The sequence below is a fragment of the Equus przewalskii genome, chromosome 2 (assembly GCF_037783145.1).
Source record: "Equus przewalskii isolate Varuska chromosome 2, EquPr2, whole genome shotgun sequence".
NCBI lineage: Eukaryota > Metazoa > Chordata > Mammalia > Perissodactyla > Equidae > Equus > Equus przewalskii.
This window is the reverse complement of record NC_091832.1, coordinates 66,316,097-66,342,461: the sequence shown is the minus strand read 5'-3', so window position 1 is coordinate 66,342,461 and position 26,365 is coordinate 66,316,097. Positions and strand designations below refer to the sequence as shown.

Genomic DNA, 26,365 nt, shown 5'->3' with positions numbered 1-26,365 from the left:
CTCGGTTGGATACAAGGTAAAATTCAGTACACTGGAGCTAACAGCAGAGACTGACAGGATTTGTTGATCCTAAAACTCCGAGGTCTCTTTTTAGGAAACTCTAAAATTTAGAAAGAGAATTATCATAAGTATAATTAAACATGAGAAGGGAAATATTGACAAAATAATAACAACAACAAGGCAATTTGAAAAATATCAAAATAACTTTTTGTGTGTGGTTCTCCTCTTTGCTAAAGAAAAATTTGGCCTTCTTAAAAGATGCGACTCAAATTTTTTTTAAAGAGAAAAAGAATTTTAATGAGAACTAAGTTGAATAGACACTATTTTATGTGAAGCTTTACAGATGAACCAGCCCCTAGTTTTTGAGCACTGGGGAATACAAATAGTAGGTTTGAGGAGAAGAATCTATTCTAAATTACAATCCACTAGAATGTCTCCGAACATAAGGTTTTTGATAAAAGGCAAAAAAGACTTTTAAAAATGTTAGAAAGTAATATATGCTCATTATTTAAAAAAAACGAAACAGTACAGAATATTATGAAGTAAAGAGTGAAAGGCCTCAGCCAGTTTCACTCGGGTCTCCCAGCAACCCAGTTCTCAGATGGCTCTCCATTTAACAGTTTAGAACACATTCTTCCATATATTTTCTATGTAGATGTTGTTAAATATGTCTCCTTTATTCATTTTTAACCCAAATGAAACCAAGCAGTACATACTATTCTCTCCTCTAACAATATCTCACGATCTTTCCATGTCAATAGAGACAAGCTGACAGCATGGTAGTCCACTGCACAGAGATGTCATCACTTAATGTATCCTGGCATGTTTGTGGAAGCATATCTGCAGGATAAACTCCTAAAAGTGAAACTGTTGGATCCAAGCGTAAGCTTAAAACACTTTTTTGAAGGATATTGCCACATTACTCTCCAAAAAGATGTTAATTTTCATCACCTCCAATAGTGCATAAAAAGTCCCTGTTGCCCTACATTGTTTATAGTATTAGGTGTTATCAATCATTTTTTCAAATCTCCATTAGTTGGAGAGTAAGAAACTATATGATACTATTTTAATTTGTATTTCCCTATAAATGAGATTAAATATCTATTTTCTTTTTCTAAGATTTGCTTATTCCCACACTTTATCCATTTCCCTATTGGGTTGTTGGTATTTCTCTTACAGATTTATATGTTCTTTATATATTATGTAAGTCATTTGTAATACGTATGTATGTATGTATACGTATATATTCATCAAGTTAGAAATACTGTCCCAATTTATTTTTTAACTTGATATATGTTTATTATACATAAATTTTTATTTTATGTGCCAACTTTATCAATCTTTTCCATTATGGCATCTCAACTTAACAGCATGCTTTAAAAATCTTATTCCATAGTTGTTTTTAAAAAGAAAATCTAATATTTTTCTAGTCTTTTTATGGTTCCTTCCTTTTTTTCTTTGTTTTCACATCTCAGTCTTTGAATCAGGTGATCATTTGGTTTTGTGTAGAGAAGAGGTAGGGATAGTGCTTTGTGTTTTTCACATGACTCAGCAGCTGTCTCATCACCATTTATCAAACAATCTATCTTTTCCTCATTGGTTTAAAATGCCACCTTCATAACACCATGTTTTAAACGTAGTACTTCACCATTCTGCTGCATTGCTAGGTCCAATGTTCCTTCCCCAGATAAGACACTTGGGAAAAAAACAGTGAATGAAAGCTATGGGATGGAAATTCATGTCATTTACCCCCTCTTAAGCAGAAATGAAAATATTTCCCTCACATTGCAGTCCTTTGCAGAATGTTTTTTACATAATGACGATGAGGAATTTGTATTTCCATTAGTCTTCTATTCTTCCCTGCAATTTAGGTAACAGGTTTTTTGTTTCCGAATGATCCCAATACAAAACCAAGCTCAGCCTTCATTTATAATACAAGACTCCCCCAGAGCAGAGGAATAAGTAGAGAAACTGAAGGGACTACTCAGGAGTCTTCTTAAATTGATCCAAAAGCCTCCCTCAGGTAGCAGCTCCATTTAGACCTCTGTAAATACTTGCTGAATGGATAAAAATGGTGGTCTCTTAGAACTACCAAGGGGAGGGAGGGCAGCCTCTAGACCAGCACTGTCCAATTGAAGTATAATATGAGCCACATGTGTAATTTTTAATTTTCTTATAGCCACATTTAAAAAGATAAAAAGAAACGGAAAATTAATTTTAATAACATATTTTATTTAACCCAGTATATCCAAGATAGTATCACTTCAACATGTAATCAACATAAAAAATGATTGAGATAGCAATGTTCTTTTTTTTTCCTACTGAGTCTTTGCAATCCAGGGTTCAGTGTGGACTTACGTTACATCTCAATTTGGACTAGCCACATTTCAAGTGTTCAATAGCCACATGTATCGGACAGCGTGAGTCTAGACCCTCAGGAACTCATGATGGGGGTGGAACTGCATCCAAGGTGCCTGTCTCCTGAGGCTCATTAACCGCACAGATTTGTTGAACAGAGAAAGGACTACTAAAAGTACTCCCCTGACCTCCCACGGCCCACATTTCTGAAGCCTCCGGAGCCGGAAGTAGTTCACTGGTAGTGACAACAAGGTCACTCCCTTATGCAGAAGGAGAGTGAGGAACAGACTCAGAATGCAACTCTCAAGACATCCTGCCGAGGGAAAAGGATTTTCAAAGTAACTGCCTCACTGCCCTATGTTAGGAAGATGAAACATCAGTTACTTAGCTCCTTGCTTATTTTAATTATCTTCACCTCTGTTGGCCCCAGCTGTTAAAAAATAAACTAGAATTCTCTTTTTCAGCTTTCTAATTTTGAAATGTAAGGGACAAAGGGAGAGTATACTCCACTGAAAGCTTAAACACAATTTTAGCTTAGGGAGCTGAATAAAGGACCATCAGAGGAAACCACAGGAAAAGCTCTGAACTTGAAGCTGAAAGGTGTAGGTTGGAGTCCGGTCTCTGCTCTCACTGACTGAGTAATCTTGGGTGGACCATTTAAATTCCATGGCTTCAGTTTCCTTAGCTGTATAAAATAGGGAAGGTAGTATCAATTCTGTATATGCCAGGGAGCAATGAGTACAGGTTAAAGTGCTTTGTAACCTATAAAGTGCTATATGACTGTGAGTTATGCTCACTATTCATAGAGGAGTCCCAGTGGGCCCTTAACTTGTTTTGTTGTCTTGGGCAAGTCACTTTATCTTGTGTTTGTGTCTGATTTCTCATATGTAACATGAAGTTGGACTTAATGATCTGTAAAGGTTAATGCCTATGCAAAGTACAAATACCTTTTCTCAACCCAAAATAAAAATATTCCATTCAAAATACTCAGAGGCAGAGACCTTTGTGTCAAGTCAGAGCCCTCAGGTCCAGTGATGAGGATCAAACCTAATGGAGCCTTTCATTCATCCAAATGTTCTTTGAGTGACTATTATAAGCCAGTCACAGCACTGGGTCAGGGAGAGGAGGAAACAGAGAAACATCCCCTTGACTTTCGAGAAAAGAGGACGTAGCAAACAGGATCACAGATTTCTAACATGAAGGGTCGGAGGTGCAAATCCACGTGTCTGCAGAGTCAGGACAGGTGACGTCAATGAATGAAGACTGGATAGAGACCAATAAAGAGTGGTGGACACTATGGCAAGCTGGGGAGTGTCTGCTCTCTCAAGGGGCAGCTGCTTACTGGTGTCAGCTGTTTTTTTATTTTAAGTATCCATTTTGGTGAGGAAGACTGGTCCTAAGCTAACATCTGTTGCCTATCTCCCTTTTTTTTTTCCCCTCCCCAAAGCCCCAGGACATAGTCATATATCCTAGTTGTGGGTCATTCTAGTTCTTCTATGTGGGACACCACCACAGCATGGCTTGATGAGTGGTGTGTAGGTCTGCGCCCAGGATCCAAACCAATGAACCCCTGGCTGAAGTGGAGCGTGTGAACTTAACCACTCGGCCATGGGGCCAGTCCTTAGCCGATTTTTTTTTTTGAAGGAAATCTAGAAATTTAGGCTTATGTAAAATCTCCTGACTTTTCAACCTTAACAACTAATGAAAACAAAACCACTCTGCAAGCCAAGCATAACAGTCATGTGAGGTCATACTAGTTGGCATTCTCTGACTTAAGGAGGAAAAAAGTAGAGAAGATAGCAGAGGTAGGAGGAAAAGCAAAAAGCATTCAGAATTTGATGCTACAGAGAGACCTGCACACAGTTTCCCAGACCAACAATTTAGCCAATGCCCTAGAAATGAAAAAGGCAAAGAGTTTCAGGGAGACTAAGAACGGTGGTTGTGATGGTTAATTTTATGGAGAAAAAAAAGAAAAGAAAGACTAGTGGTAGATGTCACTGGGAGGATAAAACAACAAAATAAGAGCTAAGAAAAGGCAGTTAGTCGGGAGCCAGGAGAGCAATGGCAGGGACTGGAGGGACCCAAGGCTGACTGCAGGGAGTAAAAGCAGAGGCAGCGAGTCGGGGTAAGTGATTCTTGGGAGAATTTGGAGAAGGAAAGGAAGGAAAGAGGTAGAACCATAACCTGAGGGGAGTGCAGGCAAGCAATAGAATTTTGGGGCTGACAAAAAGTCGACCATTTTCCTACATGAAGAGGGAGCCAGGAGAAAGCAAAGAACTGAAACGCAAAACAGAAAAGACACACATGATGTGACCACGTTGTGGGGGGATGAAAGACCCAGGAGGAAAAGACAGCAACAGCAAAGGAAAGAGAAACACTCCATCTGCCAAGATGAGATAGAGACTGTGAACAGTGAATATGCAGAAAGATCTAAAGAGAGAGGAGAGCTCTGCCCTGAAAGTTAAGGCTCAAGAGGCAGTAACACTTAATAATACAAGTAATCTGTTACTTCTGAAGCAACAGATGTACAATCTAATCATGGTGCTGAGGAAAGAAACCAATGGGTAATTTAAACACATATTCAGTTTAATGAATATATTAAATATATATCAATTTAATAATATATTAAAAATTATATATTGAATATATATTAAATATATATTCATTTAATTTAAATGAATATTCAGTTCATTGTGCTCATTGGCTCTGACAATACACTAGACTCTATGAATGTTTCTTTCTATTTGGTACTTGTTCACCAAATGCTCAGCATAAGTAAGCACTGTCCATAAACTAAAGATACTTTCCAATGACACATTTTATTTTCAAGGACCTCATTACCAGATGTAGGAATACCATAGAAGAAATACACATATATTTTAAGAGGCTAAAGATATGGAATTGTCATTAAAATCTAAGTAAAAATTTGTCAGCATGAAATGACACCCTGACAGACATTCGAAAATGATGTGTAATCAATTAACAGACCAGTGAACGAATATTTTCCCTGCCCTGGTACCTAAAGTAAGTGTGTGTGTGTGTGTGTGTGCACGCGCACGCATGCATGTGTGATGAATACAGGGAGTGGAGAGGAGAGTAATCACCAAGAAGGAATCTGACACAGAAAAAGAATAACTGAGAACAGTGACCATTATGACTTTGCGCTTTTCTTTAAGATCTTCCTCCTTAGCATATAGAGAAAATTTGCTCCATACATACGTGCAGCCTAAAAGGTACACTGCCACTAAACTCTATTATAAAAGGCAATGTTGTTTAACAACACTTAAGAAAAATTTTCCTGAAACACATTCTATTTCATTACAGAGAAGCAGGTCCCCATTAGCTCAATAATCAAGATGCTTCTATTCATGTCATTTATATGCCACTTACACATACAAAGGCACATAATACTGTAGAACATTTATTCAGTCTTCTTCAGGATACAAGACATGACTTAACACTTGGTTAATTAAAATTTGCTTCTTAAAGCCTTAGTTACTAGCAAAATTCAGGATGTATATAGTAATATAACAAAATTTTTAAATAACAAAGTAATAAAACTTAAGATCTTAAAATACTATGGTTTTAATTAATTTGTGATTTTTTTCCTCAAAAAAGGCAACTTGAGATATTTGAAATTGTTGAATAATTAACCATTTCTGAAAATTCACTTTTAAGCGCTGGAACTTGAAAAGCTGTTATTCTTGATGAAAAATCAAAACATCGTCTACATTTCTTCGGCGAAGCTTGATAATGATAGTGATTCTGCACCAACCTTAGGAACGCGATCATCACATGTGCTCTGAGGCTAGTCTGGGGCAGAAGTCTAGGGCAGCAGTGGACTGCTGGATAAAGGCCACAATTCACTTCTCAATTACTGGCTGTGTGTCCCTAAACAAGACACTTAACTTGTTTAAAAAATGGAAGAAGGAATTAACTAAATTACAGTTTAGCTACTAGAATGTTTATTATGTAGTCCTAACAACTGATAGTTAGTAGTCCTATAATTACGTAGAGAAAGGCAAAATCATGTGTGTAGTATCATTAAAGCATAAGGAAAAAAGAATGGAAGGATATTTACCAAAATTATATGTGATGGGACTAAGGGTTACTTGTTTCCTTTCCAACTTTTCTGGAATGTGATTACATTATAGAAATAAAATCATTACAAATATTCTCTATGTAAGAAAATATTTTATACATGGCTCTCAAGGAACACAGGAAAACATTAAATCATGTACACATAATTCTATTCTTAGCATGTGCCAGGTCTGTAAGAATGGTACAAACTGATTATTGCAGAAGTTCAAAGCAAGGAGAGGGTTGTTTTGTTTTGCTTCCTCATAGGAGAATTAGGAAAGAAAAGCTTCATGAGAAATAATAGTATTCATTTGGACTTGAAGAAAAGGTAAGCTTCCTACAGAAATATGGACAAAGAAACACCCCAGATGAGGTGTAAAGGTAGCAATTCCAAGGTATGTTTTCTAGGAATGATCATTAGACCAACTTAGCTAGGGCCCTGGGAATGCGTAGGGGAATACTGCCAAGCTAAAGAATTTGAGGATTCCTTGGGGAATCATTGTGGATGTTAGACACCATTTGGTCATTATCCTTGGCCTCTGATTGGGGCTCTACAGGAGACCTGCATTTTTATGTTCTATAAAACTACCCAGAGTACCGGAAACCGTCCACTCATGCAGTGAGAACTCAATAAACATTAACCGATCTTTAGAATCTCAGCTCCCTAAATGTTTTCTTGATGGAAAACAAAAGGAAACTCTTAAATTAGAAAGAGGCTGCTGAATAATAGATGGAGCATAAACTGCCCTAAATAAAGTTTCTTACTTAATTTCAAGGACTTCTTTTTAGAGGGAGGCTAGTCAAGTTGCCTCTAGCCATATGTATTAAGCAGTCATTCCAGGAGTCCAGAGGACACCTGCCTTTGCCCTTAGAAATTCAGAAGCCAGTGCTCATTTTTCCGTCTATCATTGTGGCAGAACAAAAGGCAACAATTACTTGTATCAAGCTGATAACATTCAGAAGATATGAAAACCCACACCGTGGGAGAGAGCCCAGTGTGCTAAAAAAAAAAAAAAAAAGCTACTCAACAGCAGATCCAGCGTATTCAGTCAATCAGACTTAAAGATGAAAGCATGATGCTAAGCAACGGAGTAATTCTCCCTTACTGATGTCTCAACAATATCTCTAAATTTCATTTATAAAAATTAATTTACTTCAGAATTGAAGGAGAAAGTTAGTGTGGTAAGCAACACAGTAATTCTGCCTTTCTGACTTTCCAATCATTTCTCTAAATTTCTTTTATAAAAATTCACTTAATTCAGAATTGAAGGGGAAATTTGGAATGCTAAGCAATACAGTAATTCTCTCTTTCCAACTTCCTCAAAATTTTTCTACATTTCTTTTATAAAATATGATTTCAATCAATTGAACATTTCACTTTTTAATTCTAAAGGAAAAGAATACATCCCAACATACAAATGATAGAATATCTTTTTATACTGTTTAATCAACTCTCTCTGATTAATAAGTCAAGGACTATTATTTTGGTCTTCTGCTCTCATTAGTCTCTAGACCCAGGCTTTAAGTTAAGAAATAAAGTTAACATTGCTATTCTTAGCTCCTCCAAGGGTCACCTTGGTGACTTCAAACTACATACTGAAACTTCCACTTCTTATTTCTTGGAACACAGACATCTCCCAATTCCCTAACTCTGCGGGAGAGGAAACTAGCTTTTCCACCCTAAGGCCACTTGTGCTCTCTGAGACCCACATATACGATTTTCCATTGCAAAGGCCGATAAGACTTCATTCTATTCCCTAGCCATAGAAATATCTCTCAAGATTTACCTATGGGTGGATTTTAAAAGTTGAAAATAACAACACTTCATCAAATTGCACACTTGAAATATGTGCAGTTGATAATATGTCACTTATAACTCAATAAAGTTATTTAAAAAAATGAGGATCCTTGACCATAAGGCCACCCTCCCTCTGCTCAAAGTAAGCCAAAGGAATAATCTCAAGCAGGTGAAAATCAATTTCAGAAAGCATTGGGGAGTCTGCTCTATATTAGAGATAAGGAATTGGGAGAGGCTCCAAGATCTACTCCAGAGCATGGCTACCATTATTTAGTCTGGAAAAATGCTAAATGAGGCATAACCAAATACTCACCCAGTCTCATTAAAAAAAAAAAAAAAGATCTCACTAAGGTCACACAACAGTCCTTCTGGCTTTGAGGAATGTAACTTCCCGACGTAATATCAAGATAAACCAATGTAAAACACTGTGTAGGCGTAGGTAGTAAATGATGGGAGTATTAGCTAAAAAACGTGGAAGCTTGTAACATCTAAAAACCAGTTTGATTTTCGTTTAGAACCTTTTGTTCTGAAGGTTCTTAGGTTGCTCATTTATTTGATATTTACTGAGAGACTACTACCGGCAGGACGTCAGGGCACTGAGGCAAACCAGAAAGACAAGGTTCTGGCCCTTGTTCTAATACAGCTCACATTCTAATGGAGGCAGGGAGGGTTGGGAGACAGTAATCATATCAACAAATAACTTAAAATAGTTGCAGAGAGTAAAAAGTGTTATGAAGGAATAACAATAACAATGACGATAATAATCATAGCCATCACTTATACAGCTCTAACTAGGTGCCAGGCACTGTTCTTAAGTATCACCGGAATTAACTTTCCCTATAAAGCTGTTCTATTACTTTACAAACGGGAAGACGAGGCCCAAGTCACTCAGACAATTAGTGGTAGCGCCAAGAACTGAATTCCGGCCATCTGGGTTCAGAGTCCAAGCTTTTCCCCACTGTCACATCACCATGTGTGCGTGAGTGTGTGTGTGTGCGCGTGTAAGAGGATAAGGTGGTGAGGGAAAGTCTGTCAGAAGAAGTGACATTTGAGCAGAGATCTAAAGAATGGGAAATATGGCCCTTCTTTCTGGCCTAACTAAAGAGTAAGTATAGTGGTCTATCAGGCCATACCTACTTCATGCCATCTGCACATAAGGAGTTTATTTTTATATCTACAGCAGAGGAGCAAGTTGCTAAATATTTTTTTGTTGTTGTTAAAAAAAACTGGGCAAGTGCTATTTCAAATGAACGACTAGAGATCAAAATAAAATGATAGAAAAATTTATAGTCCACCATAAGCCTACAATACACAATAATGTTTGAAAAACATCCAAAATTCCATATTTAGCACTTACTTCATTCAAACTTTTTGCTTGCTAAGAATCATGTCATCCTTGTCCAAACGACTGTTAAACTTGAATGAGTCAGCTCTGAATTTGTGAGGTTAAAATCTTCCATTCTATTTTGTAGAAGACTGGTATTTTTGAACAAAGAAAGAAGCAAGCTACTGATTTCTTTTTTTACACTGCATTCAGTCCTTGACAAATATACCGTTTTATATATATCCTGACATAGTGTCTTCAAGAATTCCCTGGATTTCCCCCAAGAAACTCCTACCACTCACTACTTTCCAGCTCACGCAAGTCTAGGAGAATCCTGTATAATCCACAAACTTGACAGCTTGACTAGAGAGGGGTCTGAGGAGAGACTCTCCAGAGGGGAAGAGCGAATGTGATCAAAGCAAGAGAATCCTGATCTTAAGAGCTTAAACAAAGGCTCCAAGGGACACAACTCGAGCCATTCTTTCCCCTACTCCCTGCCCCCAACCAGAGAATCTCCCCTGTTCAAATCTTGAAGAATTCTGTACTTTAATAAGAGGTTATTTGTTTGCAAGTCACTATACCACAGCCACCATTTTATACCTTATTCTAACATAGGTAGAGATTGTAGTCCACATTTATGGGACGTTGAGGGAGAAGACAAAGGATAATTGAAGACAAGAAAGGATGGCAAACTATTCCAACAGCATTTCTCACTATCTCAATCCTCCCATTCAGTTCTCTCTTCACCCACCTCTAATGCTCAGCTTCTTTTAATTTACCCCACCCCCTAATTCCACAGATGAACCTCTGACCTTAGAGATTCTACTCCAGGTCCACAATCCTAGCCCGAGACCCACCCTATTTAGAGTTTCTGCCACAACCAAGTTCCTTGGGAATTTCCATTACCAAAGCCAACCAGTAGGAGTGGAGGGGGAGTTCCAGCTTCTGCCGACAGGCCTGTGGCAAACACAGATGTTGCTGTGGAGACTCAGAATTCAATTCTGATCTCCTTTCCCTTATTATCCGAGGTGGTGAGATTCTTTTATTCAATCATTCCTATACTCTGGCATACTCTAGGTCACAGTCTTATCTGAGCTCCAAACCACAATGCATAAGACATAGCAGTGCCAGATCCTTTGAGAAATGTTATCACGTTCAATCTTCTCAAAACATCTGGAGGGTAACAGTTTTTGGCAGCACTGTGGAAAAAGTAAAAGTACCTAACACTGCTGGAGACTTAAATGTATGTTTACAAGATATCAGAAAATGATTTACACATGAATTTTTGTGACGCAGCCTGTTTCTTCATTGGGGACAGTATGGGCCCTGAAGTGGTTTACAGAGCAAGAGAAAGACCATATTCAGGAAAAAGGTGCTGATTCATTTAGTTGGCTTTACTTCACCTGCCTTGTAAGACAGTCTATACTTTATTTAAATAGTTGAATGTCGGTAGGTTGCTATTGAAACTTGCCTCCCCTTTATTCCCCTAAAGGCTCAACCAGGTATCACTAATCCCCAGATGCTCCGCCTCTAGGAGAAACTTCAATCTGATGGCCTGACAGGAGAGAGACGTTCATAGTCTCCCAGAGACAGATGATTTGTTTACCTTGTCTCGACTGGCAAAATTCTGGTTCAAATGAGGAAGATACTTATTTGAGAGAAAAGAGGCAGAAGAATGAAAATATTTTGCACTTGGGCACAAGTTTATTTTTCCAACTTAAGTCAGAGTAAATAATCCTAATGACTCGAGTGACTCTAAGTAACTCTGGATTTGCTGCAGTGCATCTTTTATATCTATCTGTGTAATTCTACACCTGCCCAATCACAAAAGCATAGCAATCCTTTTTCATGCATCACAAACCAAGTATTGGCATGTAATATTGATAATAACTAACAAGTAAAGACAGGCTTTCATGACTAATCTTTTGCTCACCCATGCTCTTCAGTGTAACTATTCAAATACTTGGAAATGTGGGTAATTTTCCATGACCCACGGTTAGAATATATAAATAATGTACAAGAAGGATTGCCTGAGAGTTAAGAATTTTTTTCTGTTGTTTACTTTCAAAGGAGGAAAAATATTTCAATAAACAGGAACATCTGAAGAGTATGGATAAAATTCAAGGCTTGTACATGGTTTGAATTACTTTTCCATGGATATACGGTAGTCAAACTGATTTTTTATGGAAACTTTGGTAATCTCACTGTCTATGGGGGAAACTGAGTGCTGGCTACAACAACACAATTTGTCCTGTTAGTTTTCAGAATCATGCCAAAGCAAATGCTTCAGATAAAAAGATGGGAAAATAAGTGATGGTGGTTTTTCTTTTTCACATGCTTAAGCTTATCTTGAACAAGAGAATTACTTTCAATTCCCCAAAGAATCTGTGCTATCTCTTACTTTTGGCTTTTGCACATTCTGGTCTTCCCGCATGGATGTTCTTCCTGCCATAAAAATGCACCTTTTCCATTTCTCTTGGTTAACCCCTATTTATCCATCACACAGAAATCCACTAAGATGCCACTTCTTCCCAGAAGCCTTCCATGACCTCAGCTGAGCTTGTATGGTTGTTTGAGCTGTGTTTCATTCTTTGAAAATGCCTTCAATTTTGTTTTCAGCACAAAAGTCTTATAACTAAATTACGTGACACTTTATCCGTGACATAATGAAGGTCTATTGTAACTTGTAACTTCCTAGTTCATTTTTAATCTGTGTTATTCCTTAAAATAATACAACCATGTTACTTTATACACCTCCTCTAAAAAGACCTCACTAAGTCAGGTTGGTGGTAACTTTTCTGAGCAAAGCTAATTAAAAGGGGGAGGGGGGCTAAGTAGTAGCTGGGTTGGAATGGAGGGAGATTCATTCATTTATTTAATGTTTATCAGGGGCCTACTCTGTGAATTACTATTCTAGTTCTGATAATGTGGCAGAGAATGAAAGAAATAAGTAAACAAACAGATACACCCATCTCCCACATTACTCAGGAACTTTATCAACCATCAGATCCCAAAGTTGGCAAATGGAACACAACACCAGTACAGGTACTTATAGGAAGCATACAGTAACTTTTAACAAGACACAGGAATGCTTCTAGCAGGGGCTAAAGTAAAGAGTTTCAAACTTTTCACAGTCTTCAGTAATTGCAGGGCAGGATGGAGGAATTCTTTCTAATCCATCCAGTGATCTGGAACAGGGCATTCCTTGTACTTTGTTTGGAGGACATTTTTTTCAATAGGCTAGCTTTTCATCATCCCCCACCCCCATTTTATTAAGATATAATTGACATATAACATTGTATTACTTTAAAGTATACAACATAATGATATGATGTATGTATATATTGCAAAATGGTTGTGAGGACTTCTTAATACTCAAATTGCATAATTAATTTTTTTATTTACTAAGCTGAATACTAACATGATTGACGTTTCCACAGATTAACTTACCTCAACATATGAAATTGGAAATATTCCTATTTTGTCTGCTAACATTCCTTCAGCCCAGTTTTCATCCACTCTACGGATCACAGTCAGAACATCATCCTGAAAAAACAACAAACATTAGTCTACCTGATCCCATTAAGCTTGTGACAATTTTTCTTTTCAGTAAAGACAATCAAGTTTTAAGAGTACATGAATAAAAATGATAGGACATATCTTTTGTATATGAATCCAAAACTTTCATGAATTAAACAGTAACTCTCAGTCAACTTGCTGTCCTTTCAGACAGTTGTAAAATTATGAACTCTTTCTATGCAAAGGGTTGGCTGCTTATTTTGTTTAGATTCACAAACTGCAACCTCAAATGCTACCCACCCCAGCCTCTTGAACTTTTGTTTAAGATTAGTTCTCAATCTTTTCTCCCTTTCTCTCTGATAATATACCAAATGCCCATTTAAGTGGATATCCTACTGCTTTTCTTTACCGAAAACACAGTATGCTGCTTAAAATTCCAAAGCATTTTCTTGGTTCAACAGATATACTCCTGTGTACTTTTCAGCAAAGACATTTACATATAAAATAAGAAGTAATGATGTTTCATTTTGTTATTCATAATTCAGTGAATTAAAATCCCTGAATGGCACATATACCCTGTAAAGTAGCTTAGAATTAAATTTAGGTTCTAAATATGAAAATGACACCGCATATAGCAACAACCAAAATTATCTTTCACATAAGAACAGTCTATGCATAAAATTACTTTCTTTGTGACTTTATGAAGACCTTCCAGGTATTTTTAGAAGCACAGTGATAGTTCTCAAAAAACTACTGTAGCTTTTTGCAAAAGGAAATACAAGCCATATTGCCACGTATCCAGGTACAGAGGAAGAGCTGGCGAACGGAAAACCATCTCATTCTAACTTTACCTTTGCAAACGGAAGGCAATCTTTGTCTGCTTCCTTGTCTTTCACTTCAAAGTCATAAAGTGCTTTGCACTGAGGTGGGGGCTGAGGTAATGGTTTGATAATCTGCACAAAGTTGGTGGGGAAAAAGCCATGGATCCCGTTGACTTCTCCATGGTACCAATTTTCATCCACTTGTCGTCGCAAGATGATGATGTCACCTTTGCTGAACTTAAGGTCTCCAGGCTCTTTCCCTTCGTAGTTGTATAATGCTTTGGCACATGGTAACTGAGGTATACCCTTAAGGAAAGAGATGAGTTTTAATGAAACAATGGTCCAAAAATGTCTGAAAATTTAACTGTATTATCATTGTTTTTTAAGTCAAGGTCAAATCAACGCTAGGAAGAAAATCTCACATAAAAAACTAAACATGTGTGTCACTAAGAAACAGCAAACATCAACAAATGTCACAGCAGACCATCCACGCACTCTCTGCAATTTAGACCTCTACTCCCAAGCTTAAGTTAGTGGGAGATTTGCCTTGTTTAGGGGTTTTAGTACACGAAAGAACAATGACCAAGTTTGGCTCCCTGGTGTAAAATCAGAAAAACCATAAAAAACAAAATGAATTTCTGATATGAACTACTTTATTCAGCAGGATAAATGATAAAAACTGAGAAGAAATTTAAATAGAAGCATAATTCATTAATTCACCAATTGCTTTTAAGCTTGATTGATAAGCAGTTTGGCCTTTGGGTAAAACTTTTGCAACTGCTTTTCTTTCTTTTTTTTCCTGAGGAAGATTCGCCCTGAGCCAACATCTGTGCCAACCTTCCTCTATTTTGAATGTGGGTCACTGCCACAGCATGGCTTGCCGAGTGGTGCAGGTCTGTGCCTGGGAACTGGACCCGGGCTGCCGAAGCAGAGCATGCTGAACTTAACCACTAGGCCATGGGGCCAGCCCTCCTACTGCTTTTAATGTGGGAAGTAGATCTTATTCTTTCAACTCAACAAGTATTTACTGAAGGCCTACTACATGTCAGGATCTGACACAACAACGAGTAAGACAGTCATTGTCACTGCTCTCTCACAGTTTATAATCTGTGATCGTCCCGACATACGGTCTTTTACAATCTATATTAAGATCATTCAACTTTGCTCTTTTCTGGTTAGAGAGCACCATCAGACTGATATGCTAAGAGATGAGGTGTTAAATGTTACTGCATTGTATTATGGTTTTAAATGACAAGTTTAAAAATGTGTGTGTAGCCGGAAGGCAATCTAACTATCAAATGGGTTAAATGTGATACTTCCTGATGGCATTGAGGTACCCATTCTTGAGTGTCAGTTGTCATTTTAAGATCTCTGGGCTCTCCGGGACACTGCTGCCTATCACCGACTCAGAGGATAAATAGCAAATCAAAGATACCTATAATAATTTGACGAACGAGATTACTGGGCTCCTGCTTTTCATATTCTTAAATCCTTCATTCATTCATCCAGAAAATATTTATCAAGCTTTTACTTTTCATTAGGCAATGTGCTAGTGCTGAGGATTTAAAGAGGAATAGGGTACAGTTCTTACCATTAAGGGATAAAATATTAGAATTAATGACAATACAGTGCAGTGAATGCATTGATAGAGATATGCTGGAGGAACAGAAAGCATAGGTCTCTGGGTTTTGTGGGTGGGAAAATCAAACACTTCCTAGAGGAAGTGACACATGACCCAAGTCTTAAAGAATACACAGGAGTCAGCCAGGCAAAGCGGGAGAGGAAGAATGAAAGAGAATAATCAGGGCATTCCAGGCAAGGCGAGAGCACCAGCAGAGACATGGAGCATATCGTGCAGAGGGACTGGGGCTTTATAAAGAATGCAATGTTCATTGAGAGGAATTATGGAATATAAAGTGTAAGAGAGGTAGGTAGAAGCTAGTTTATGAGGGTCTTTAATGACACGTTGAAGAGCTTGAACAATGAATGAATGAAGAGCTTGGCAATGATAAGCCACTCACAGGTTTGAAGAACAGATGGGGGATCAGAATCATGTGTCAGACAGATGAGTCTGGCAGAAGGGAGGAAAATGGACAGGAAGTGGGCAGGCAGGAGGACAGCTATGTGCAAAGCACAGGCCTAAACTAGCTGAAGTTTTTTTTTAAGTTTAATCTTTCTAATGAAGTAAAACAATATGGAGTATTACTCACATTACTGCCCTCTCCCTGCCTGCTCCCCCAAAAAGCGAATCAAAGTTTTATACCTTTGATGGCAACAGAACTTCATAATACAATTTTTAAAAATTGGTTTGGTTTCTACACAGAGATTTAGAGTCTGGCCTACTCAAAAGTCAAACTTTTTTGTTAAATATTTTTGTTTGGCTTAAGAGGAAGAGCCAGTTCTTGGCTCTTAAAACGCAATTGGCAGTCATCTTGTCTTGGTTTGGTCCACGTGATGTTGTGTTTGGTTAATCAGAGCTGCTCTAGAAGCCAACATCCTGGGAAGACAGCAGGTGAGCCTTCCAGAAGCCCTGAAACCCTCATGTACCCTCTGCCTTTTGGACCCTGCCTTAAGATCCTGCCTCTAATGGCATGACTACTGGTATCCAGCCTTGACTTAATCTTGTAAACAATTCTGCTGTGCCCTTTGGTTTCCCCAGAAGGGAAATGCTCATCAGGAACTCTGGTGCCTCACAATCCTGTGAACTTTGGTCATACTCCATTCAGTGTCCAACTTTGTGGAAGGATTCTAATTTTTGTCTACCCTCACAGAGATGCCTCACTCAATTCTCTACTTTATTATGTATTTCTTGAAGTCTGGTTATCACAGTTTAACAATATTTCCAAAGCTTGAGGAAATAAACACAGCAATAAATATTACTATGAGAGACAAAGAGTGATGGAGCCAGAGTCAGAGAACTGACAAGTACTATTCGCAAACCAACTCTTGGAACACAGCTGATAGGATCATCACCAGGTAGTATAGGGTAAGGGCTGGAAGCACAGACTCCAAAACCAGAATGCCTGGGCTTCAGTCCCAGCTCAGCCACTTACAAGCTGTGTGATCTTGAGCAGGTTAACCTGTGCCTCAATTTCTTCATTTTGGTTGTTGTTAGTATTTCGTAAATTAATGTATATAAACTACATACAAACGGCCCAGCAGGCAGTAAGTGCTACATGCAGGAACTATCATCATCATCGTCATTGCCCAATATGAAAAGCCTGTTCACCAGTGAAACCCAGAACCTGAAAATGTATTTGTCTCTATGCAGCTGGATGCCTTTCCTTTTGGACGAATTCACATAGCAATTACATTTTTAATACATATTCACTGCATAACAATGCAAAGAATGTTCATCCTAGGAAGTGCTCAGGATTTCGAAATGTGCGTTTCTGAAGCACGCATTTGTTTTCAGAGTGGAATCCATTCATCTTCTGGTTGAACAGAAGAAATTACAAATTCACTGACATGCACCGTTTAATAGGGGATGGCATTTTAGATGTGGCTGTAGTTCATCTTGACAGGGCTAATGTAAGGCATTGGAAGCCTGCATGAATTAATTGAAAATCCTATTACAAACTTGGCGACAAATAACTCTATTCACAATTATGGCCTGTTCTCTTGATTTTTTCCCCACCTCAATTTGCTCTGTTTGGCCCACTCTGCCCAAATCTGAGCCAGCCAAATCCATGCACCAAGACACAGATTCAGCACTCTTAGAAACCATTCTGAACTGTCCTTGAAAAGATCTGTACAATTCCAAACAACCCACAGTATGGCTCTTTTGTGATATGCTGATGTGGGAACTGAAGGAATTTATTTCTTTACAGATCACTGCTACACACCAGTGGCCCAATGGACTTAATAACTTTTTCGCCAAAGCAAATCTATTGATAGTTCCTAAAACCATCAAACATTCTTAAAACAATGAGTGGCAAGAGTAAAACATATGATAACGGTGATATAGATTATGGTTGGCCCAGTTACATCCTTGTGACTGCAACGTAAAATTCATTACTTCACACCAACTTGCTAAATCTTGACTACTAAAGTTATTTCCATGATCAATAACCACAGAGAAAGAATCATAAAGCTTCTGGCAGTCTAACCCATGAGCAGACATTAACGCATCTGGCTGTGTTTATCTATGGTGTTCTTTTTCAATTAAATTCTAAGAAGCTAAAAAGCCAGTTTGTGTCAAGTTTCTCCAAAGAAGGTTTCCCACATTAAATAAAATGAATTCTACTCTGATTTCAAATCAAGCAAAGTTCAGTGATCTTTAAAAGACTTATTCCCACGCAGCCTGCAGATGATTAAGGATAAACGGTTAAACGACTTGGAAGAGCAATAAAAGAACACATTTTCCTTTTGCAATATCTGAAGGATAAAGCCAAAACAATTGGTTTGATAGCCTAGGACTACTCCTGTGGGTAAAATATGTCCAGAGCCCACGGAGACCCTGCCTTCTCATTCATCTCCTTAGAAAGGTCTGTGAGTCATGTCATCACCCGGGCCCTCTGCCCTCCATGCCTTCGCCAGGCTTTCCAAACTGCTGCCTTTCTTCTGTATCCTCTCATCAGGCCAAGGCCCCCGAGGATCTGCAGAGCTTACATTTCACTTGGCTACACATAAAAGGGAGGCTTAAAAGGAGAGAAAGCCAGAGAGAACCGACTCTGCAGTCTAACCTTGGGTTTGCATCTGTCATTCATGCCGCCAGCATTATCAAAAATCTTGGCAACTTAGACAGGTGAAGTATTATAACAATTCTTAATCTAAAATACATTTCAATAAACAGTGACTATTTTGCTCACATAAAAAAAGAATAAATATGACAGTGGGCTAGTTTCACTTTTCAAATAATTTTTGCTTCTGTTACAAATACAGGTATATTATATGACATTAAAATCCTTGTGAGACCTACACACAAATATTTTTGATTAAATGCTTTACACTCCATTTCTGTACCATCAAGTGTATTCCAATATATCTGGCAAAGTACTACTTGATGATCTAGCTGAGATTCTAACAGGTAAATAAAACATTCACTGCTAATTTATTTTATAGACTCTAAATGCCAATGCTCAGATATATATGCAAGACAGCCTCTTTAAATTCAAATTCCTTCATGCATTTCTTACTGCTCCATAAAGTAAAAAAGATTCAATGACCTACTAAAAAGAATATCTAAAAGATACTCCTGTCATGGGAACAGCAATAAAATGTGCACAATTTAATAATTTAGTTATATCTAAATTGGCACAAATGCTGGCTGATTCCAACTTGACTTTCAAAAATTTTCCAGAAAGAATTGAGGCACAAAGAAATCATATTAATAGGAAGTACTGCAGAGTAACAAGTAGCAAAATGGGTTGAGGAAAGGATTTTTTTAAACGTCTTTTGTACAACAAAATACATGTTGGCTTTTCTCTACAAAGTGAAATATCTGTCAAGATATAACAGTACTTCATAAAAATGCTGATTCTTTAATAGTTAATAAGTCAAGTATTGTTCTCAAGATATCTAGGTTGGATTACTGCACAAATATTATTTGACCATCACTTGAAATGTTTCAATTTCAATATAACAAACATCCAAGATGAATATTACAAATTATTTCTCCAAAGCAATATAAGAAGAGACTGAGAAGCCCATTATCCCACAACAGTCCATCTTTTTATTTGTTCTTTCCTTTAATATTTATTTGGGGAGAGTACTGTGCTAGGGCATTTTTATCTGATGATCACTTCCTTTATCTTCCAACTTCCACCCACCCCAAATTTGGCACATAAAGTTTTCTAATCAGACTAACTTTAATCACATTTACTCTTTTTTGTCCTTATTCTACTATCCTCCCGTCTCCTTTTCTTTCTTGCCTAACCATTTTCCTCAGCTTTCTCCTTAAGTAGACTCTTTCCAGCCTGCCAAGCTTCCTCCTCTACTCCAGACCTGCTTACAGTTGTACCCTGTCTCAGGAACTAGTGCCCTGGTGCACTCGGGGTCTGCTCACGTTCCATACACTGCCCACTCCCCTCTGCACACGCAGCGCCTGCTCACCCTTCACACACTACCCACTCCCCTCCGCACACTCAGCGCCTGCTCACCCTCCACACACTACCCACTCCCCTCCGCACACTCAGCGCCTGCTCACCCTTCACACACTACCCACTCCCCTCCGCACACTCAGCGCTTGCTCACCCTTCACACACTACCCACTCCCCTCCGCACACTCAGCGCCTGCTCACCCTTCACACACTACCCACTCCCCTCCGCACACTCAGCGCCTACTCACCCTCCACACACTACCCACTCCCCTCCGCACACTCAGCGTCTGCTCACCCTCCATACACTGCCTACTCCCCTCTGCACACTCAGCCCCTGCAGTCCTATCCACTAATGCCCATGGAGTTTCTATGCCAACTTGTGACCAAATAGCAATCAGCCAGTTATAGTTTTCAGCCTTACTATTTTAGTGGTATTCATGGTTTAGGGAGAAACGAAAACTAGGGGTAAAAGGAGAGGAGACAAAGCAGCAGCTTTCTTAACAGTATCCCTGAACTGTACTCTCACTGCCATTTTAATCAAATGGCAACACCTAATCATTTACTTAATCAATACTTGATCAAATACATAACCACAAGTAAATACCTAACAAAGTTAGTTGAGGTCAAAAGATTATGTTCAAACATCGAGAGAGAAAATGAAGAGCACAATTTTCCAAACTTAAGAAAAAAATGATAGGAGACTCTCTGTTAAATTTTTTTCTAGGAACTAACAATACAGAGAACAGATAAATGCATCTGCGTTGGGAGGAATCAGGCCCACCCCCTTAATCCCCTCTCCCACTTGAACAGGAGAACCTGAGGGGGCACCTAGGGACACAGTTTGAAAGGCAATGCTGTAGGGGGAGAAGTGGGCTAAGGGGTATTGTTTAGGAAATACCTATATTTAGGGGATACGAAAGCCCTAAGAATGAGAGCAGTAGGAAAAGAACCATAGTAGCAAGACTAATTCCTGAAGCATGGTCTTATCCACATCACCTTTGTCTTTACAACCTGGAGACGATTCCCAATTACCTCTTCAATCAAATTAATGTTCTAAACCATGAGTTTTATGGCCCTCCATTTGGACTGACCGTTCCACTTCATATTTTCTACCCTCAGCAAACAAACCAGTCTGCTGTCATCACCTCCAACCTTAAACATGCCATTCCTCCTTGCTATTGTCTGGGTGTTTGTGTGCCTCCAAAATTCCTGTGTTGAAATCCTAACCCCCAAAGGTGATGGTATTAGGAGGTGAGGCCTTTGGGAGGTGCTTAGGTCATCAGGGTGGAGCGCTCATGAATAGGATTGGTGCTCTGATGAAAGAGACCTCATAGACTCCCTACCCCTTCTGCCCTGTGAGGATACAGTGGGACAGAGCCAGCTATAAACCAGGAAGAGGCCCTTCACCAGACCGCGACCACGCTTGATCTTGGGCTTCCCAGCCTCTAGAACTGTGAGAGAGAATTTCTGTTTTTATAAGCCACCCAGTCTGTGGTGTTTGCTTATATCAGCCTAAGTGGATTAAGATACTCCCCCACCACAGTTCATCAAGAGCCGCCCATCTCTCCCTCCACCTTCCTACCTTGAGAGTCCCCAGTTCTTGTATATGTATCATTATACAGCTGCAGTTGATAATTACACTGCTTTCTTTTACTTACATTTTTGTATCTAGCTAGGTAGAGGCTTCTGCTGTTTGGGACCAGATGTAGATAAGGTCAAAATCACTGACTGATTCTAGTGAAGGTCAATAGGACAGACTCTGTTTCCAGATGTAACAGCCACTTGTTTAGGACCCAGCAGAGGCCTCCTTGGGGAAGATTCTCCCAACCTCCCCCCAAACCCCAACCGAAGTCTGGAGAAGGTGTTGCTCTTATGCACACTCAGAGTATCTCATGCACACTGATCTTATGGCCTTCATTTCACTCAGTTTACAACCTGCTTCTCCTGCTAGACCATAACCCTGGGGGAGAACTGGGACTATGTGTTATCCATCTTTTAGCATGAGCACCTATCTCACTGTCTGTGAATAAATTCTTGCTGGATCAATAAGTGAAAAAGTGAATGTTATCTCTAGCGGGCTGAGGGTTAAGGTGTGGACAGCTAAGTGGAAAAATACTATATCCAAAGGAAAAGCAACTTCAAAGACAATTCTTTGGATAGTCAGGCTCCCCAGCTTTAAATATACTGCACAATACATGCACTCATGTATTGATGTGTCTCTGGTACTCCTCATGAATGGCAGACTGTTAGCCTATTCTTTTGGAACTGTCCTCAGTACCTCCTATGAAACACAGGACATGGTGGGCACTCAACGCTGCGACACAGAGGAACAGGAATACTGAGGGAGGAATTTTGCTCTCCATTCTCTAAGGTTGCTGTGAAATCCGGGGCACATGAAGGTGCTGTAGAGAAACTTGGGGAAATGTGAGCTTGTACTGTTGATTGGTGTCTACTTCAACGTGCTCTGGAAACAACCAAAAACACACTACGTTCTGGAAATGGGCAGTTGAGTACTTTGTGCTAAGCAAACTGCTGGCATTTGAAAAATGTGAAACAAATTATGCAGCAAACCACAGCAAACAAATATTTTCCTTACAAATTCATTTGATGGTTATGAGGAAACAGACATGTAGCTGATATATAGCTTTTTTCTTGGCTGGCCTTAAAAAGGGAGTATGTAACTGGCAGACAAATTATTAAAGAAAGCAAATCTTACAAATTTCTCTAAGGGAAGATAACTATCAAGAGCGCAGTCACTGAAATAAAATGCAGGAAATTCATGTCGCTCATTGCCCTGAATATTAGTTTTCTGCTTCATCACATGTTTAATAATTACGATAGTATTTTGCAAAGAGGAGGAAAATCTACTGGGAAAATTCCCTTCAGTAACTTGAGCTACCATCTTGAGGACTCATGGGAGGATGAAAGATATTCCCTGGTAAAAGGTCAAGTTGCTAACAATTAGGGAAACAGTTTGATTCCTGGAAGGCATCTGCCCCTACCTCTGCCTAAACCTCCCACCTGCCCCTGGGGGCGTGGGACTTGATAAGAGAGGAATGACCATGCATGAGAAACTCTGCAAGGCCCTTGTCAAATCCTTATAGAAACCAGAGAAGGGAGGGAAAGTCACAAATACAGAGGGAGAGGGGTGTGCGGGAGCAGGTTTAACATTAAATGGAAATGCCAGGTAAGGCCTTGATCTAATTCAGTTGCCTGGTTTTAGATTGTCTGTCCAATGTTTTCATTAATATCCTGGAGAGAGTGTGCTCATATAATTTAAACATGACATTAAATGTGAAAGACAGCTCATAGTTTCAGAACTAAAACAACATCAGAACAGACCCACACATATATAGACAATTAGACAACAGTGCCAAGGCAATTCAACTGGGGAAAACAAAGTCTTTTCAACAGACGGTTCTGGAACAATTAGAAGCCCATAGTGGGGAAAATGACTCTTGACTCCTACCTCACATCATATACAAAAATTAATTTGAGATGAATCCCAGAATCAAATGTAAAAGCTAAAACTGTAAGTTTTCTAGGAGAAAACACAGGAGACTATCTTAGAGATGAGGCAGGCTGGGGCGGGGGGGAGTCTAACTATAAAAGTTTATAAAGTGGACTTCATCAAAACTGAAAAATTCTGTTCATCAAAAGATACAATTAAGACAATAAAAAGGCATACATAAGGAAAAATATTTGCAATACATGTATCTGACAAAGGACTTGAATCCAGAAATATAAAGAATGCCTATAAATCAACAACAAACAACCCAATTTAAAAACAGGCAAAAGATTTGAACACACACTTCAAAAAGGAAGATATGCATACAGCCATGAAAAGGTACTCAACATCATTAGTTATCAAAGAAATGCAAAATAAAACCACAATGAGATATTATTTCACATCCATTAAAATGATTAAAATTAAAGACTGCCAAGAGAAAATGTTGTCAAAGATATAGAACAAACAACTCAGAAACATTTCTAGTGGGAGTCTAAAATGGTACAACCACTTTGGAAAACTGTTTGACAGTTTCTTATAAAGTTGTACATACACCTACTCTATAACCCAACAATGCTGATGCTAGGTATCAACCCAAAAAATGAAGACACGTGCCCGTATAAAAACTTGTACAGAAATGCTTGTTGTAGCACTATTCATAACACCAAAAACTGAAAACTCAAATGTCCATCAACAGGTGAACAAACACTGAAATCCTCAGCTATAAGAAAAAAAAAAGGAATAAATTACTGATATGTGAGAGCAAAAAAAAATCAGAATAAATACTGTATGAATACATTTATATGATTTCAAGAATAGTTTGTAAAACCAGGCCTGCCAGGGCAGCTTTCCGGTGCAAAGGTTCCTGAAGTGGGGGAGGAAAAGCAGCAGGAATGAAACACGGAGCTTAAAGTTTGAAAATGAACAGTTGGTCTTAATTTTGTCTCTTAATAAACATTTGCTGAATGATTAAAGCAAAAAAAAAGAATAGGTAAAACCAATGTAATGCAATAGAAATCGTAACAGTAGTTTCTATAGAGGGTGGGGAATGAATGAAGGGGACATAAGGAAAATTTTTGAGACTACAGATATATTCTATTCTACATCTTCACTGGGATGTTGGTTATCCAGGTGTGGAAGTGTGTCAAAGCTTACTAGATTCCACACTTAAGAAGTGCAATTCACATAACGTAAATTTTACCTCAATAGTAAATTGTTTAAAAAATAAACCAGTAACAGCAGTTAAAAAAAAAAAAAAAGAAATGACCACAGATACCAGATAGGTGATTATGTATGCACATGGAGCAAAAGACACAAAAGTATCACAGTGAATAACAAGCTACACTGTCAATCAAGAGAAGGGCAAAACTGGAAAAACAAGAAATCTGAAGTCCAGAAGTATGGAGATTAGTGCCTAGAAAGATGGCGATTTTTCCGAAAAGTAAATCATCACCGAGCTACAGAAATGGGTATACATAATGCAGAGTCTCTGTTATAACCTGACCCTACACTGAGCACCAGAGCCTCTCACTAGATGTCCAGGATACATTCTGATCCCATGAACAAAAGGAACAGAGAACTGCAGCATATTCAGCGGGGAGAGGTATAAATGCTAACAGTGTTGCAAAATATTATGACAGACAAGTTGCAGAAATTGAGATGTATTAGTGGGGCAATATTAAAGTACGTCTTCAAATAGAATGCAAGGGTCTTACACAGGGAAAATAAGTCAGCTTCATAAGCACTGAAGGAAAAATACAGGCTCAAACTGATGTGTGCATTATTTAAGTTGGATAAAAGAATCCCCCGACAGCGAGGGTTGTTAAATATTGCAATGGATCATGATCTCTCTTTCACTGGAGACTTTTAAAATGGGACAGTCTCACAAGTTTGGTTCTGCCCAAAGGCAAAGGAACAGATTATGACTTACGATCTCTAGTAATCCTATGAGTTCCTTGGCAATGAGACCATTTCAAAGAATAATTTTAGTCCTGATGATTTTGTCCTTTGTTTCTTTTTTAGTGGTGGCATCTCAAAAACAAGGGTAGTGATGAAGTACGGGAGAGTGAGCAGGGAGGAGCCATTTGGAAAGGAGACAAAATGAGGATATGAGTTCGCCTGTAGAAATCAAATCGGGCCAGCCTCAATAATGCGACGTCCATCACAATCCGTGACAATGTCATTAGGAAAAGCAGAGGAAGGCTCAGCTGTGGTCAGGCACACCAAGCTGCCTCTTATCTTATTATTTTTGCTTACATCAAAAAAGTAATGCACAATATGTGTGTATTACTGTTACTCCTCTTCAAAGGAGTGTTCTGCTAGTCAAATGTTTAGTTTACATAGTGAAGAGTAAATAATTAGGGCAGGATAATGTCCTATTACTTTGAAATAAATCTGTTATAAACATATAAAACCAGTCCTGTGAAACCCATAGGGTAGAATCAAGGTCTTTAAAACATAACTAAGCCTTTTCATTTAAAAAAAAAAAAACCCTATCTATATGCGTATGCTTTAGAATTTTGATCTTCAAAAAGTACTAACTGAATGTACAGACAGTCTTATAGTTCTTTTAGCTCAGCCATTTCATCTTTGATTCAGTCTGTTGTAAAATGATGGTTAAAAACCCTTTAAAGTATTCTGTGGTACTAAAATAAGCATTACCAGAAAACACTAATTGCCTTTACTGTTTAATTTCTCCATTATATGACTATGCAAGAAATACTACTGTAAAGAAACAAAATATGTTTGCAATGAATAATTTTACCAATAAATAATTATTTTAAAACAAGCGTTTTTGGGGGCCAGCCCCGTAGCCAAGTGGTGAAGTTCGCGCGCTCCACTTGGGGGGCCCAGGGTTTCACCAGTTTGGATCCTAGGCGCAGACGTGGCACCACTCATCAAGCCATGCTGAGGCGG

General features: G+C 38.6%; 1 protein-coding gene across 4 annotated transcripts in view; it reads right to left on the bottom strand.

Moving 5' to 3' along the window:
* The window catches only part of SH3RF1 (SH3 domain containing ring finger 1), a 183,974-nt gene that overhangs the window by 68,493 nt on the left and 89,116 nt on the right, over positions 1 to 26,365 (bottom strand). For all 4 annotated transcript variants that reach the window (XR_011537724.1, XR_011537723.1, XM_070611482.1 and 1 more), the window contains exons 3-4: positions 13,931 to 14,206; positions 13,011 to 13,106 (exon numbers count right to left, since the gene is read on the bottom strand). Coding sequence is in view for 2 of the 4 variants with exons in the window: in XM_070611482.1 (XP_070467583.1) it covers positions 13,011 to 13,106; positions 13,931 to 14,206 (372 nt within the window). In the remaining 2 variants the exon portion in view is untranslated. The remainder of the gene's footprint in view (positions 1 to 13,010; positions 13,107 to 13,930; positions 14,207 to 26,365) is intronic.